This window comes from Bombus pascuorum, chromosome 6 (genome assembly GCF_905332965.1).
Source record: "Bombus pascuorum chromosome 6, iyBomPasc1.1, whole genome shotgun sequence".
NCBI classification, from domain to species: Eukaryota; Metazoa; Arthropoda; class Insecta; order Hymenoptera; family Apidae; genus Bombus; species Bombus pascuorum.
In genome coordinates this window covers 14,532,761-14,548,229 of record NC_083493.1, presented here as the reverse complement: position 1 = coordinate 14,548,229, position 15,469 = coordinate 14,532,761, and the positions used below count along the sequence as shown (strand labels likewise).

Genomic DNA, 15,469 nt, shown 5'->3' with positions numbered 1-15,469 from the left:
CCGATGTATTAAGTACTTGACAAAGATATCTGTTTATGGTACGGTTAGTTTGCTAAAGCGATTTCTCTCCTCCCTTTGCCTTTCTTTTCATCTTTCTTCGTCACTATCTCTTAACGCAACGTAGGATGTCGTTAAGTTTTGTAGTACGCGAAATGGCTAAGGGCTGCCTTACGTGGCCGCGATATCGCCTAGCCATTTTTCTCTATACCCTGACTACCGGTGCCACTGTTACTTCGCTACGTTTACGACTGCAAATCATCGTTATCGTGTGGCGAAATGGCCTCGAGTTCGTCCTCTGCGAATCTATTAATGCAGCCGCGGCTCCTTGCATCGATCCGATTTTCTTCTCTCCCATCGTCGCTGCCCCGCGAGAGAAAACTCGACGTTCGTCTTAAAATCGACCGAACCGTTGTTGTTGATGTTCGTCGTCCTTACCTTCGACAGTGGAAAAGAAATACTCTTTCGAAGGAACGTTCTTTCGTTTAACAGTCACGCGATGGAGGCTTCTTACGCTTTCAAAGATTTCAAGATAATTATCATACGCAATTTTGTATTTCGAGAATTCGTTTTCAACATTACAACTGTTAAAGTGAATATTATCGTCTCTTTAATTTTATAATCAGTTAAGTTGTAAATTCATGCTTCGGACGATAGGTTTTCATGGCTTGAAAAGATATAATAAACTCGTTATAAAATAAAAAGACGCTATTTTATGGAAAAAAGCAGCGGTGTGATTTATACCGTTATAATCCACGCCTCAGCATGTTTGCCTCAAAACTTGAAAGAGTTAATTATTAAGCGACACGAAGATGCTAAAAGGTGCACGTAATTCACAGTTGATAATGTATATTACACGCTGAAACTTTATTAAAAATAATATTTTTTTTTTTCGGTGTGTAGGATGACTTAATTAATTTCAAAAATAGAATAATAATAAGTAAGTAGAAATTACAAAGTGTAACAGCAAACGTGAAACGTCTATACGAGTCAGAATCGATCTATTCTTCGTCGTCTGGGTTTATCCAAGGATTAAACTTGAAAATAGTTTATGGTAAATGGGAATAAGTTTAATGTACTTTCACGATAAATACTAAGTGGTATTTATATTTACAGTTACTTTATTTGTAAATCATCGTTCCAGTTCAAATGCTGCGGAGCCGTGAGATTCGAGGATTGGCTGGTGAGCGAATGGCACAAAGGCGAGGATGTTCTCAAGGACGGAAGTCTCGTCCCAGATAGCTGTTGCAAGACACCGACCCACCTTTGTGGAAGGAGGGATCATCCGTCGAACATCCATTACACGGTACCAATCGATTTTCAGTCGAATCCAATTGTCCCTTCCTTGTCGAAGCACACGCTTTTTCAGTCCAGCTTCAGTCTTCAAGAGCTACAAAGATATGAGCTGTAACACGTTGAACGCCTACTATAAATCGAATATGTGTCGAGTTCGTAGAAAGAAATCCTCCAACATTTTCCGAGTGTAAAAGATTAAACGACAAAATTGAAATCATTAGTTATTGTTAATTGCGATTGGAAAATCAATTCTTGCGAATAATTTGCAAAATTTTACTCACGTAAATGGAGGAACTCGTTACTCATGAATGGGTGATACGCAGAACGTTCAACGTGTAAAGACAGTACATCGTTATCGTAATTTCTTTGATACAATTTCATTGTACAATAATATGAAAATGGATCAGTATCAAAAAATAGAATGGTTAGAATGCAACGATCAAATCATTGAATCTGAAAATTCTGTACAGGGTTGTATCTACAAATTCCTGGAGACGACGAAGGACCACCTGATCATCTTAGGAGCAGTAGGCCTAGGACTATCGGTCTTAGAGCTGTTCGGTATCGTTCTTGGCTCGTGCCTGTATATAAAGCTGAGACACGATTTCGACGACTGAGAATTGCTGCAAATCCGTGAGAGCAACAACAACGGCCGTTCCTGGTGCAGATACATGCAGAACGGTGATGGAACCGTTTGATCATCGTACCGGAAAAGAAAGAAGAGGAGCGGTCGTTGAAAAGAGGAGATCCTTCTTCCGACGTTCGCCATTCAGGATTTCCTCCGTTTCTGGCGCTGAAATCCTCCCAGCCTCTCGAAGAGACGGACTCTTGGAATTTCTGTCCTATTCTATCCCTTTCCCAAGGGGAGATTACGTACAAAGAGACTCGAAAGGGAAAGAAACGAGGAAAAATGGAGTAAACGGTGCGTGGCGTTTGGGTCACCGTGACGATCTCCCTCGCCACGGAATCTTCAAAGACGAAACTCTTTCTCTTTCTTTTATACGTCCCGTGCAACGCGGAATTCAATGGAAAGAAGAGGAATAAAAAGGGGAGCAACACTGAGTTACCGATATTCGATAACGAAACGGTCGCGAAATCCTCGCTTCCATTCGTTGACCGATTCAACTCCGCGAGGAATCCTATTTCGATCGAATTAATCGGCCGAGAGGAAGCGGATGAAAAGAAAAACTCTGTCTTTAAAGTTCACCGACTTCCTCCTCGTCTAAATGAATCTCAATTAATTGTCGACTACTGGCCGGGGTCATACCACGTGCATTTTTCCATATAAAAGAACCATGACAATTTTAGAAAAAAATGTTTCAACGAATGCCTATTTCAAAGCGTGTTTGTTCTGCGTCGTGAGCAACTCGTGTGCTCGAATCCGAAGCTTTTTGTACGCCGTTTCTCTTTCTCGAGGAAGAACGGGGAGGCGTTCTTCTTTTTGTAACGGGACAGCATCGATCACGATGCCCCGTTCACTCGCGACAAGTGATCTCTGGCTACGTCGAACGTACTTGGTTTCACTGTCGGCGAACGTTCTTCCGCTCGTACAAATCACGCTGTCTCTTCGAATACTGCCGTAACGAATCCGCACAAACGTTTCTAAAGGTATATACACAAGTTACACGTACGAGAAGGGAGTTTAGCGTTCTTTAGCTAGTAAAAAGTCACAACGACGTGTTCCAGTGGTAGCGATCGAAACACGGCGCTGTTCCTCGGGGCCAAAGCAAGTCCCCGTTTGTCGATTAACCGGACCATTCGATCGTCCTGCTTTTTCACCAAAAATAAAAACAGAAAAAAAGGGTACCGAGAAACGAGAGAACCGATTGTTCGAGCGATCGCCAAACGATCGTTCTCCTCCTATTCTATGAAAGTCGACTGCGTCCCTCGAGTTTTCTTATAACGTAAAAACGATTTTGTCTCTTAATTTATTCGATGAAGGACTTTAAAGATCGTTTAACTCGGCGGAAAGATGGAGGACGTGTAAGTATCGACCATTTCGAACGAGGGAACGACGTGAGATTCAGCGAATCCATAAGCTCGGACAGAACTGTAAACAGTGCCTTGACGAGTTAGCGTTTAAGTTCAGAGATATTTTAAATTATCGCCGATGTAAATTCGTGCAGAGAAAACCGATAGCGATTTGTAAATGTACGTACAGTATTTATTCATATATTATACGTATATATATATATATATATATATATATATGTATTATATTATAATATAATATATATATGTATATATATATATATCTATCTGTTGCTTCGCAAATCAATACGAGCCTTCGCACATTATTTATAGCAAAGTTTGTCGTGCAACGAGAACACGCGTTGTATCGACGATTGTATGTGAGAATATTCTCTCTCTCTCTTTCTCTCTCTCTCTCTCACTCTTTCTAAACAAATTGCAACGCACTTTGCGTGCATAATTTATCTTTTTTTAATATTTCTTCCTATTTCCTCGTTATTTTATTTATTTAAAAACTTGTAAAATTTATTGGCGCAATCGTTGATTCAACTTAATGCCACGCTCAAGACAAAATCTAAGAACATATTTTATTATTACAAGACGATCGCGCCATATGTTATTTTATTCTCAATGTTATTGTCTTCATTGGTATTTCATGTACGTGTACTGTCTGTTAGAATTTAGAACTTTATAAATATTGTACATATCAGACCCTATTCTGTTACGAATAAACATTGAAATCGCACACGTCACAGTTCCTCAGCCAAATATGATATTCCAAATTAAGAGAGGTTTCTTCTTTTCCGAAGAAACTTTGATTCGTTTACCGTCTGGAAGACTCGATATCGTCCGCGTACTTCTCCATCGACTGTAGGTAAGTCAGAAACGAATCGTCTTTAGTACCAAGGGAAACAAACAGCCAGGCGAACACTGCAAGTAAATCTTTCGACATGGATATCCTCTGCCAACTATTTAAATCGTCCAGAAGGGACTGAACATTGGAGACCTAAAATAAAATTTCTTTGACATAAAAATATATCTTTTGCGTGCTTTGTAGGTAAACATGTAATCTTCTGCTTACGTTTTCCCATACGGTATGATTGGAATTGTAATAATGTATCAAATTTAATTGATCGTCGGTCCCTGCGCCGATTTGATGAAGACAGAAAACGACGAGATACAAAGGAACTGCGATCACTGCTTTGTTATAGTCGAAATATAGCTCGCGCAAATGCTCCACGTCGAATCGTGCCAAATCAAACCTAACGATTATGAAGATTCAAAAATTCTGCGAGAATATTCGATGATTTTGAATTTTTTAATACAAAGTAAACGTACTTATCGAACGTTGAAACGACGCACATGGCAATAAGAAAGGAAAAGATGTTTGTATAAATCTCGCAAAATGGTGAGTATTTTGCGATGAATTCTATAGAATTACTAAAAAATACGTGCAACTGAAAAAAGAAAAGGTTAGAGAGAAGATAAAACACAATGATGGAAAGATTTTCTTTTATAAAGTAATGGTAACATACCATGATGAAATGAGTAAGCGCCATACCGCCTAAAAGGCCTTGATACAAAAGACCTGTATTTTTCCAAAATTGTTGAAGCATAACGGCCACCTTTATAGGCGGAGAATTTTCTTCGTTACGAATATCAACGCTACTTGTCCTTTCAGTTTTCTTGTCACTAGGAAAACCTTTTGTTTGATTAATTTTCATTGCACTAAAACCACCTCTGTGCTGTACGTAAACTTTATCCGTGGTTAACACAGGCAGTGGCGCCTGATGCTCGTATTTTGTTCGCGCATTTTCTTGCGACCTCCTTAAGATTTCCGTAATAGGCAATTCATTATCTCCTGCAAAGCAAACCAAAGTCATCTGTCTAATTCAATATTTTCATATTTAAATTTATTATTGGGCGTGAAACATCTTAAATGTCGTTATACATAACACGATTGTTAATATTTTTTTCCTATAAAAAGTTAAAGATTTAATTATTTTCATACTGTATCATTTTATCACGCGATCAAAGAGTTAAAGCATTCTCAGCATAAGCAATTTTACCTACTAAATCTTGTTTTTTTCGTTTCGATCGTTCCAAGTCGCTTTCATTATAATTTTTGTCCGATGACTCTGAACTGGATGTTTCCTTTCGTCTTTTAGTAGCAGCGTCTTCAGAACGCCTATCGTGTCTTCGTTTATTACGTCGGTCGTGTCCTCCTCTCTGCCTTTCAACGACCCTTTCACGATTGTCCTGATACCTTTTGCGATCAACATGCTCTTTGCGTCTCTGAAACTTTTTCGATCCCCTTTTGTCGGATGACACCTCTTCTGCGTCGTTGATTTCTCCTTTTCCTCGTCGAAATCTATTGATCTCTTCGGAATTTGTCCATCTAGGTCTAAGAGGCGTGCTGGTGTTTTGCACATATGGTGAATACTCGGTGCTCTCGGTAACCGACGAAGATTCCTCGCTGCTGCTCGAGTCGTTTCTACGCGAAACTTCCGGATTGCTCCGTCGTTTCAAAACTCTTTCGTTCGCCCGATTCATTTTACCGATTCTCCAATGGCGTAAAAATGTTCAATCTTTCTAATATCGCGGTTAGAATACGTCATATTTAAACGTGCCTATCTCACTGGAAACGAGAACAGTTTCATACCCGGAACTTCATAGAGGAAAGTATCCATAGTAACCGTTTGTTGTACACTGTGAGAGACACTTGGAAAAAATCGATAATTCAGGACAATAGGCGACGCCCATAACGTGCATGCTAAATGTGAAAAGATTAAAAAATAAATTAAAAGTACGGCACAATTATAGATAAGAAATTCAAATTTATTTAACTTATTTCTTTCCTAATACATGAACAATAACACGGGCACTGTATGTATATAAATATGTAAATAGAATACAGCAAATAAGATACATAGCGCAAGCATTGCTATGAAACATTATTTACATCAGAATGTATATCGTTTATTAGTAGCCATATTATACAGTACTTATAAGATCTCCAGGTCACAATGTCGAATCTCGGGATGCTTTTTCTACAAGTATTAAAGAAAAAATTTAATTCATAATGTCAAATAGTTAGAAATTGTTATGTAAACTGTTCTTGGTATACCTTTAGATTTAGTTCCATTCTGTCTATTTCTCCACCAAGCGTATCAACAATAGCTTCGCCATGCTTTAACATAAATGCTTCCAATTCTTTTATGTCTGTCATTCCTGTTACTTCCTAAGGAATAGAATAATTTGAAAATTAATGTAATACTTTTTGGACATTAAGCTAGTACCTGTAGCATTTGAACAAGATCGTGTTTCTCCAAATAAGACCTTGTTAATTCCCTGCCGTCAAAGTCTAATTCGGCCTTGTACCGAACTAAGTCGTTACCCATATCGATACCCTTGACATCATAGATTGCTCGAACCTGATTATTTCGAATTCAATTAACTTAAATAAAAGTATTTATATATATTTTTAATTAATTAATTGATTTATTTATTTATTTATTACGATATAATCATAAAAATATCACCATTATATCTGCTTCTAATTCCGCATTGATTTTATCTAGATCTTCTTGAGATATACTTCTTCCAATTAAAGCAGTGGCATTTGTATGTATTATAAACCCAGCTATACTGCCAAGTAGACCACCAACTATAAGAGATCCGATGGCATCAAACATAGGGTTTTCCAAATAAGATGTTAAACCCATGCATGTAGCAGCACATACAATACCAAGCACCTATCATATTCAAAACAACATCTCGTGTTTAATAACTGCAATTGTTCCTATCCTTCTTTATTTCTTTTTTTTTCTTTTTTTTTCTAATAAATACTTACAGCTGCGCAATCTTCCATAAGTACGACGTTTACGGAAGGATCTTGTCCTCCTAATACATAGTCCTTAAATGTTTGTCGTTTTTCTCCTGCACCTTTTCTTATTGATTGTATTGCTACTAATAAAGTTGCTCCTTCGGATACCAAAGAGCCAGCCAGGATAAAATATGCCCAATAAAACGATTCTATTGTCGAAGGATACAGAAGGCCGTGAATTCCGTGATATATAGATAGACCAGTTCCAACACAAAAGATACCAACCCCAGATATTAAAGAAGATACATATCTCATATTTGTATAGCCATATGGATGATCAGGATTAGGAGTCTAAAATATTAAAAATGTATATAGAGATATAAAGCAAGATTTATCTTAATTTCACATGACATAATTTTATGCATACTTGTACTGATTTATGTATACCATACGCTAATATCAATTGATTACAAGTATCTGCAGCAGAGTGAATACACTCTGAAAACATACTATGCGAACCAGTATACAACCACGCTAACAGCTTACATAAAAAATTGCAACCATTGCTAAAAGAAAGAAAGATAGATGTAGTATACTAATAATGAAATATTTTTAAATAAAAATAGAAAGCTAGGACTTACATTACAATGGCAGTTAAAACTACTTTGCCAGATCTTCCAAAAAGACCTTCTGGATCTACGGTTTGTGTTTTACTACCAATTTCTCGTCTATAATCTCTTAATCTTCGTTTAACAGTAAATATATCTATGAAATCATGAAACATTTAAATTAAAAGATTTATATCGATTCTACAAAAAGAATATGCTAACAAAAGTAATGACAATGATCCTGTAAAATAGAAGAATGTCCAGAAGAAAATGAAATAAAATGTTTTCTAACTCTATTCTAAATATATTTAGGGAAATTCATTTTAAATTATGTGTAGATAAAGCAGAGAATATTATCCTTACTTTGCTGATAAGCTTTCTGTTGAAGTTCCTTCTTAAGAAGTTCTTTTGCTAAGACTTCCCGTGATCCCCAGACTTCTATCGCTCTACAAATAAACACAGTATGTTAAACATAACTATCTATTTTTTATTACAATAATCATCTCATCAGATTTCATCGTTAAAATGTGTAGTATTACTTTGCTTCCACATCTTTTCTCCAATAAACAGTAATTGGAGGTTCAAACTCATAAGGTGATCTTCTTTTTGTCTTTGGTAAGTTTTCAAGGTCAGATGGTTTCAGCAAAAAATCTGACATAGCTCTAACCGGTGTAATGAAATTACGTTCTAATGATGATACTCTTTTATCCGTTTTCTTCTTTTTAACTATAAATAAGAAACATGTAAATATAAGAAATAAAAACAATGATAAAAATGAATGAAAATAAAAAATAGAATTAAAAATCAATAAAAAAGCTTTTTACTATACTTTTCTGACTATGTTTCCTTTTGTACCTTCTGTCTTCAAATTTTGTTGCCCTTCTTTAGTCTGGTTATCATCAGGTTTAACATCTAACTTTCTTTCTTTTAATTGCCCTAAATTTTCTTCTTTTAATTCTATGATTCTTTGTACATTGTTTTGTGTATTTTTGCTGGAGTCTATTGTTTCTTCTTTTTGTACTTTTGCTATGACAGATATTGGCTTGGAAATTGTAATAAGAATCCATCTCCATTCTTGCAGATGTTTTACATTATATGCAGTAAAAATCTTTTGAGGATTCGCAACAATTTGCACCTTGTATCTGGTATTGTAATTATACGTTATCAAAGTACTAGTATGTCTCCTTGCATATCCTATTTGAAACATGTATAAACATTCTTTATTGTAGTGGCTAATATTATGAAAAACTTTCAGAAGATTAGGCACACGTTGTAACATGTTTTTAATATTGGATCAGCGATAAGTATTGCAGAACAAGCTGAGCCGTCTAACCTGTACAAAAATAAATAACGCTTAAGTATTTTGATGAATAGCAATTCTTTTCGTAAATATTCTATTTTAAAAAATGATTTTCTTTTATAAAACGTAGAAATAGAAATATTACAATTTGAATACATTTAAAAAAGTTATACGCGCTTAAAAAACAAAACATATTTCAATATATATTTACCTTCTTTCACATTCACTTATTTTACACAACGGAATACATTGTTAATAATATTATACGAAAATCTTAGTAGATCGTATAACGATCTTAATAGAATGCTATAGTAAGTTCCCTTCAAACTGTCAAAGCGGTAATCAATTATTGTCTAATTCGGCAAGGATAGTAGAATACCTATAAAACCGATGATTATTACAAAAAATATCGTATTTTTATTTAGTCATACATGTTTATAAATGACAAACTTCTTAAATCTATTTCAATATATAAATTCTTGCACAATAATAACATTAATTGCATTAAAATTAAAAATTGGATCTAGTACAAATATATCCCTATATATAACTATTTTAAGGCTAATACATCACGAGAGTATTAATAATTCTATTAATTCATTCACAATTGCCTTAATTACAAAATTAAATTTTCGTTATCTTGTTTAATTTTAAAAAGAATGATTTTTATACGATTCTGTATAGATGTTATCTTATATATGTTATATTAATAAAAATTGCATGGGATTTACAATTATATAAATTCATACATATAATTTATATGTGTTTTTATTAATATTTGAACTTATTAATTAATATCTAACTATATTTTATGTAATGATATGTATCATGTAAAATAAAACTATTCAAAAATATACTAACAAATACTCATCGATAACATCAAATGACGAGAAGAATCAACTAAAGAGATGTTTACACATATGTATGAGCATATATATTCCCCTTTAGAACATCAGAGATACGTTGAGAGATCGTCAATGAGCATGAGAAAAATTCAGTATATGTTCGCTCCACGAATTACCGCCTCTAGTGTTCAAACAGCTGAACTATACACACATCTCCTCCTCAAATGATTTTGGTGGGATAAACGTGCATATGCATGAGAGGAGGGGAAATGTGCCTTCGGATCGGACCATTTGCAGTTAGCCGAAAGCAGCCCTTCGCAATTAGTGGCGTTTCGAAAATTCCGACAAAATGCTACACCGTACCGCAAGCACTTATAAGATTTTAATCCTCATTTTTGCATCAGAAGATTTATCGTACTTCCATTAGTCGAACCACGAAATTAAATTATTATAAAATTACACAATTACACGAATAGTTATACAGAAATTGATGAACTCGTAAAATTGTACAATTATTGTAAAATGGCAACAAATCCACAAAGCGTTTAGTCATTTAAAATCCTTCCAACATCCACAATCTCCAAGTCCTTTACAGTTCCCACAAGGTTAAGTTATAAAAAAGGAATAAGTTACAAAAAGTGACGAGAGACTCCGACGAAACTGGTAAATATAAGTAAGTATTGGTAAGATTAATTTTTTTAAGAACATAAAATAGCACAAGAGATAAATTGCAGTAAATAATTCCTTTTTTTTATATGATATAATCATTCCCAAGAAGATTGTTGCTGCTGGCTGCTTGTAGTATCATGTTTCTTATTTCTGTCTTCAGACTGCCTTCTCTGTAATCAATGCAAAAAAAAAGCAAATTAGTTTTAATATTTAACTAAACTTTGAAACAATATTGAAATAATAAAAACAAAAAGATATAGTAAGTAAAATATTATATTTAGGAAAATCTTCATTAATAGTTGAAATAGATTGGCATTGTCTTTATCTGACTCATTTGTTAAAGGCATATTAACTGGAGAATATAATACTAAAAGAGCATTTCTGTAAAAATAGCTATATGCATGTGTTGAAATATCTCTTTAGTTTAATTATATTCTTTAATATTATTAGAGAAATAATATTGTTTTTTTATTCATATGAATATCATTACAGTGTAAATTATTAAATGTAGAAATAAATAATCACGATTAGACCACGGATTTTGATGTTAATATATGTTTTCGAGAATGTATAATTAAAGAGATAAAGTCTCGGTAGAAAATGATTTTATCTACTATTGTAGAAAACACGCTGTTACCGCGCCGATACAAATACACATTTGCCCTCTCTTCTCCCACCAAGAGTACTGGAGAAGAAATATGCGTGTAGTTCGTCTGTTGGCCGCTAAAGACCGTTATACTTTGTGCGCATTTTTTGGTTGATTTATTTAACATTGCATCGGCGATTGCATTCCTACGTACTCATCTCTGGCAATGTCTATACGTCACTTCTGTCAAACGGATGGACAAAAGTACAAAATAAACAGCTATGGATGGAAGTCAATCTAAAACAAGCGATTCACAGTTCATTTCGTTTCAAGATTTTCCTTCGATAAATCATGAAGGAAATATTGGTCAAGCACAACTGGATGTGAATACTTCTAGTCATCAAGGTTTTAATAACCTCTCAAACGATCCTACGGGAATTGGTATTATCGAAGATCTTCAAGGAATGCCCGATAAAAGTGAAGGTTTATATTTATGCGATCTTTTATTTAGTTTCAAATAACTTTATAACGATTGTTGTTATTCCTGTGGTAAACGCGAATGTTACAATTTAAGATATTATGTTACGTCTGTTACATCAATCTCAGTCTACGCACTTCTTTAGAACACTGTATCGCTTCCCTTCTAGCCGCATCGCGTAACTTTTGGACAATAGAGTATTACCAGAAATTCTTCAACGTAAAGACAGATGACGTGGTAGAAAGAATCAAAAGGTCTATGTTTCCACATGGCAGTGATAATTATTTGATATCTCATATTAGACCAAATCCAGATCTTTATGGTCCATTTTGGATATGCGTTACGCTAATATTTTCTATAGCCATTAGTGGGAATCTGGCTGATTATTTACATACAGCTTATTCAGGCAAATATCATTGGAGGTATGAATTTCATATTGTGTCGTATGCTGCCACCTGTATATTTTTGTACGCATGGCTATTACCACTTACGTTATGGGGTGCACTGAAATGGACCACTAGTTCAAGAAATACAGAGGAGGAATTAATCGAGGTTTGACTTTGCCCACTTATCTTTCCTAAGAGACACTACGTAATAATAACATTCAAGGGACATCTTTGTTTTAGTCTTACGCAACACCTGGCCTTTTGGAACTTTTATGTCTTTATGGGTACTCTTTAGCCATTTACGTTCCAGTAGCTTTTCTATGGACAATTCAAATCGAATGGTTACAATGGAGTTTAGTTGCACTAGCGACTTTTTTATCTGGAGGAGTATTATTGAGATCTTTACTCCCCCTAATATCAGGTATTACATATAAAAACATACACATTTGTAAAACCATAAGAATAAGTAGATAAAGTAAATTAACTTTCAGGAAGATATAGGATAATGTATATTGTGATAATTCTTGGGATGCACCTTCTACTGGCAACAGGATTTATGCGATATTTTTTTCACGCACCATCAAAGTCATTTCCCATAGAACACATGGAAACGACCATACACACGATAGCAATCGAGAATGATTCGCGTAATAATTCTGGCTAATAATGTTGCCATTTATTCGATTATAATGGATTTGGATGCATCTATATTTTAAAATGAACTATCGACGTTGTCGGCATACTTATTAGTTCCAGTAAATACTGACTGATAAAACGGAGCGGTACAGTTCGAATATGTTTGTTGGACGTTAATTTCGTCTTCGTGCAAGTAGATGTAGTATTTATACTATACTTATGAACAAAAAATAAATGAAAATAACTAAAATTTGTCACATTTGAGGCACTAGTGTTTATTAAAAACATTTCAGTCGACTCATATCAAGTATATATAATATTCCTGTGTGTCAGGGCAATATAGAAGGCCAACAAAGTGTCTGGTTGATTTATTTTCACAGCCCCCATTTTAACGTAGGGACGCGTTACATATCAACGCAACACATGTCATTTACAATCATACGAACCTCCATGTGTACATAGCAATTGTTATTAGTACTCATAATACAATAGATAGTATTTATAGTTATTAGTCGTCGTTAATATAATTGTATGTAATTAATTAAGTTTTTTCTCCTTTGTTTTCGATTAACCAATGTGATAAAAGGCAACATTCACTTTGTAGTAGTATCGTTACATTATTATCATCGGTCTATCAATATATTTCGTGATAGTAGTAATTTGCTTGCCGTTATTACACAAATAATGCAATATTGATGTATTGACGAATAACTTTCCAATTGTTTATCGGGACTTTGATAGATTTCGACTTTTTTCTTCACCACACGAAGATTGTTCACGTGATCTTCGCTGATGCCATTATCGAAAAGAAACGAAGAGTGCGTTGAAAAGCTACTTTCGCTAAGAATGTTCATTCTTTCTACGAACGATAGGTCGTAATTTCGCGTTTCAATCTAATTGCAAGTTAAAAGTGTTCATCTTTATCTTTTTTTCAATTTTTTCGAAAGGTACCAACACGATAATCTTGTAAAAGTCCATCAAGCGATTCGCAAGAGATAACACGATAGTAAAATTTAGCAAATATTTCGAGGTCTACGAAGTCTTCCGTTTTGCAAGCCTTGTCGATGTGAGCGTCGCGTGTACAAAATACAAAAAAGTTCGAGCAGAGCTTGACTCCTCCTTAGACAGAAGTGAAGCATCTCTCGTAGCTTGTACTCTCGTCTACTCTCGTCCAACTCCCTTTGGATCTGTTCAATTATTGAAAAATAAAATCTACATACGATACTCGATGGCTGTTGACGCGATCGCCAACTGTTTGGTACAAATTAATTCAGTATCTAAGCGCAAATATCGTCGCACGAGTTGACCTACGTGACATGTAGATTCTTTAAAGGAGATCCAAATCTCTGCATACTTTTGCATAGAAAATCTGTGCAAGGAACATTTATTGGATTACGGTGATATAGGCGCAATAATTATAGTATATGCCGTGCACTTAATAACTTGTTTTAATACTGTAAAACGATAGACACTTTTTATCAAATCGGTTTTTTTTCGCTTGAACAATTGGTATACGCGATACAAGCTACCAGAATTTCTGTTCGAGCGTTTAAACTCAAAGCCTTTCGACGATCACGAAACCGTCGGAACGACGTTCTACGATTTACGGCTACGATTTAGTGCTCACAACGACTTGGTCCAACGTGTTTACGAGATAATTACAGTCAAAGTTTGCGAATAGGCAGGAGCAATAATAACGAGTAATAAACCTACGACAGTCTACTTAGTTACTTGATTTTTTCTTTTCTTCTCTCGACTTTTCCTTCGACGTTTACACGCAGCGCTATTTTATCTCATTTATTTTGTTCACCGTTCTTTCAAAATTTAAAGTACCGCGGATTCTCAACGCGTTTACACGAACAGGGGCAACGTTTCAAACGAATTGAGAACCGTGCGATTAGTTCTTATTACCGTTATTTACAATAAGATGTGTCGCCGGGCATATCTATCGTTATTAATATTAATATTAGTATCATATAATATACATTTTTTTTCCTCTTCTATTTCGTAAATGCAAACACGCATAATTATTACAGAGACATACGGAGCAGCTGTGCGCGGATCGCGCACCGGGCGCTCTTTAAATATTACACATAGATAATAGTTAATGTTTACCCTGGTTTTATCAATTATTACAAGTATACGCATATATATGTAGGTACTTTTATATATATATATATATATATATATATACATACTCATATAACATTGCTCATAAATGTCGTACTCTTTATACAATCGTTGACTATTATCTTCTACAATGTTACGCAATATTGCAATAATTTCAGGTTGATTATTCAGTCGCATGCTTAGATAGTACGTAATCCATTTCCATTTCTTCGTTCTTCCTTTATACTGAACTGATCGGCATCTTCAAAACTTTTACTTTACGATAAACGATACTGTGTGTCGATTGAGTTTAATTCGAGATCATGGCTACGCATCTTCCAAAGCTTATTTTTATTCTCCTTAAAAAAAAAAGAGAGAAGAAACTGCATATAGTCTACTTGGACGAGAGATATTATATCAGGCTGAAAACGAACGATTTTTTTTAAGACACGGGAAAACACGTTAGTATTCGTATATAAATTCTTCCTCTTTCTTTACTTTCTTCTTTCATTCTTTATCTCGTAGTTACTGTATTTTTAAAGCTTCCTGCACTTCTTACATTTCTGCGTACGTTCTTCTCGTGTCTAAGATACCATTTTCGTGTCGAATCAATCTTATCGTCGATCGAACAATTACCGCTATTTATCGTGACAGAAACGCGTATTTGAAAAATCTGATAAATACCGCCTGTCGTTCCAATCAATTCAATTTACTCGATCCGTTTAACTAACGCCTATTGTTAGATTTGTAACCTGGCTACTT

At 34.8% G+C, this 15,469-nt stretch overlaps 4 protein-coding genes across 6 annotated transcripts in view; 2 read left to right on the top strand and 2 right to left on the bottom strand.

Moving 5' to 3' along the window:
* LOC132908082 (CD151 antigen-like) overlaps positions 1 to 3,675 on the top strand; it is a 90,318-nt gene extending 86,643 nt beyond the window's left edge. For both annotated transcript variants that reach the window (XM_060961714.1, XM_060961715.1), the window contains 2 exons: positions 1,142 to 1,303; positions 1,764 to 3,675. In XM_060961714.1, coding sequence (XP_060817697.1) covers positions 1,142 to 1,303; positions 1,764 to 1,910 — 309 coding nt within the window. In that variant the 3' untranslated portion in view covers positions 1,911 to 3,675. The remainder of the gene's footprint in view (positions 1 to 1,141; positions 1,304 to 1,763) is intronic.
* Positions 3,676 to 3,880: 205 nt separating this feature from the next.
* On the bottom strand, positions 3,881 to 5,960 carry LOC132908079 (uncharacterized). The gene is made up of 5 exons (XM_060961708.1): positions 5,334 to 5,960; positions 4,800 to 5,125; positions 4,603 to 4,721; positions 4,346 to 4,526; positions 3,881 to 4,270 (listed from the first exon to the last, which is right to left on the bottom strand). Exons 1-5 carry the CDS (start codon positions 5,815 to 5,817, stop codon positions 4,088 to 4,090), a joined length of 1,293 nt encoding a protein of 430 aa, XP_060817691.1. The 5' UTR covers positions 5,818 to 5,960; the 3' UTR covers positions 3,881 to 4,087.
* Positions 5,961 to 6,081: 121 nt separating this feature from the next.
* On the bottom strand, positions 6,082 to 9,552 carry LOC132908070 (proton-coupled zinc antiporter SLC30A9, mitochondrial). Of its 2 annotated transcripts, none has more exons than XM_060961694.1 (11): positions 9,378 to 9,552; positions 8,554 to 9,031; positions 8,238 to 8,424; positions 8,062 to 8,144; positions 7,732 to 7,855; positions 7,518 to 7,656; positions 7,118 to 7,441; positions 6,807 to 7,019; positions 6,564 to 6,698; positions 6,392 to 6,505; positions 6,082 to 6,314 (listed from the first exon to the last, which is right to left on the bottom strand). In XM_060961694.1, the coding sequence occupies exons 2-11, from the start codon at positions 8,975 to 8,977 to the stop codon at positions 6,270 to 6,272; spliced, it is 1,788 nt and encodes a 595-aa protein (XP_060817677.1). In that variant the 5' UTR covers positions 8,978 to 9,031; positions 9,378 to 9,552; the 3' UTR covers positions 6,082 to 6,269. The 2 variants fall into 2 exon arrangements, with proteins under 2 accessions (XP_060817677.1, XP_060817676.1); XM_060961693.1 differs by lacking the exon at positions 9,378 to 9,552 and adding an exon at positions 9,210 to 9,367.
* Positions 9,553 to 11,251: 1,699 nt separating this feature from the next.
* LOC132908080 (protein YIPF1) lies at positions 11,252 to 12,848 on the top strand. Its single transcript, XM_060961709.1, has 4 exons — positions 11,252 to 11,581; positions 11,746 to 12,128; positions 12,203 to 12,383; positions 12,454 to 12,848. Exons 1-4 carry the CDS (start codon positions 11,380 to 11,382, stop codon positions 12,624 to 12,626), a joined length of 939 nt encoding a protein of 312 aa, XP_060817692.1. The 5' UTR covers positions 11,252 to 11,379; the 3' UTR covers positions 12,627 to 12,848.
* The last annotated feature ends 2,621 nt before the right edge of the window (positions 12,849 to 15,469 follow it).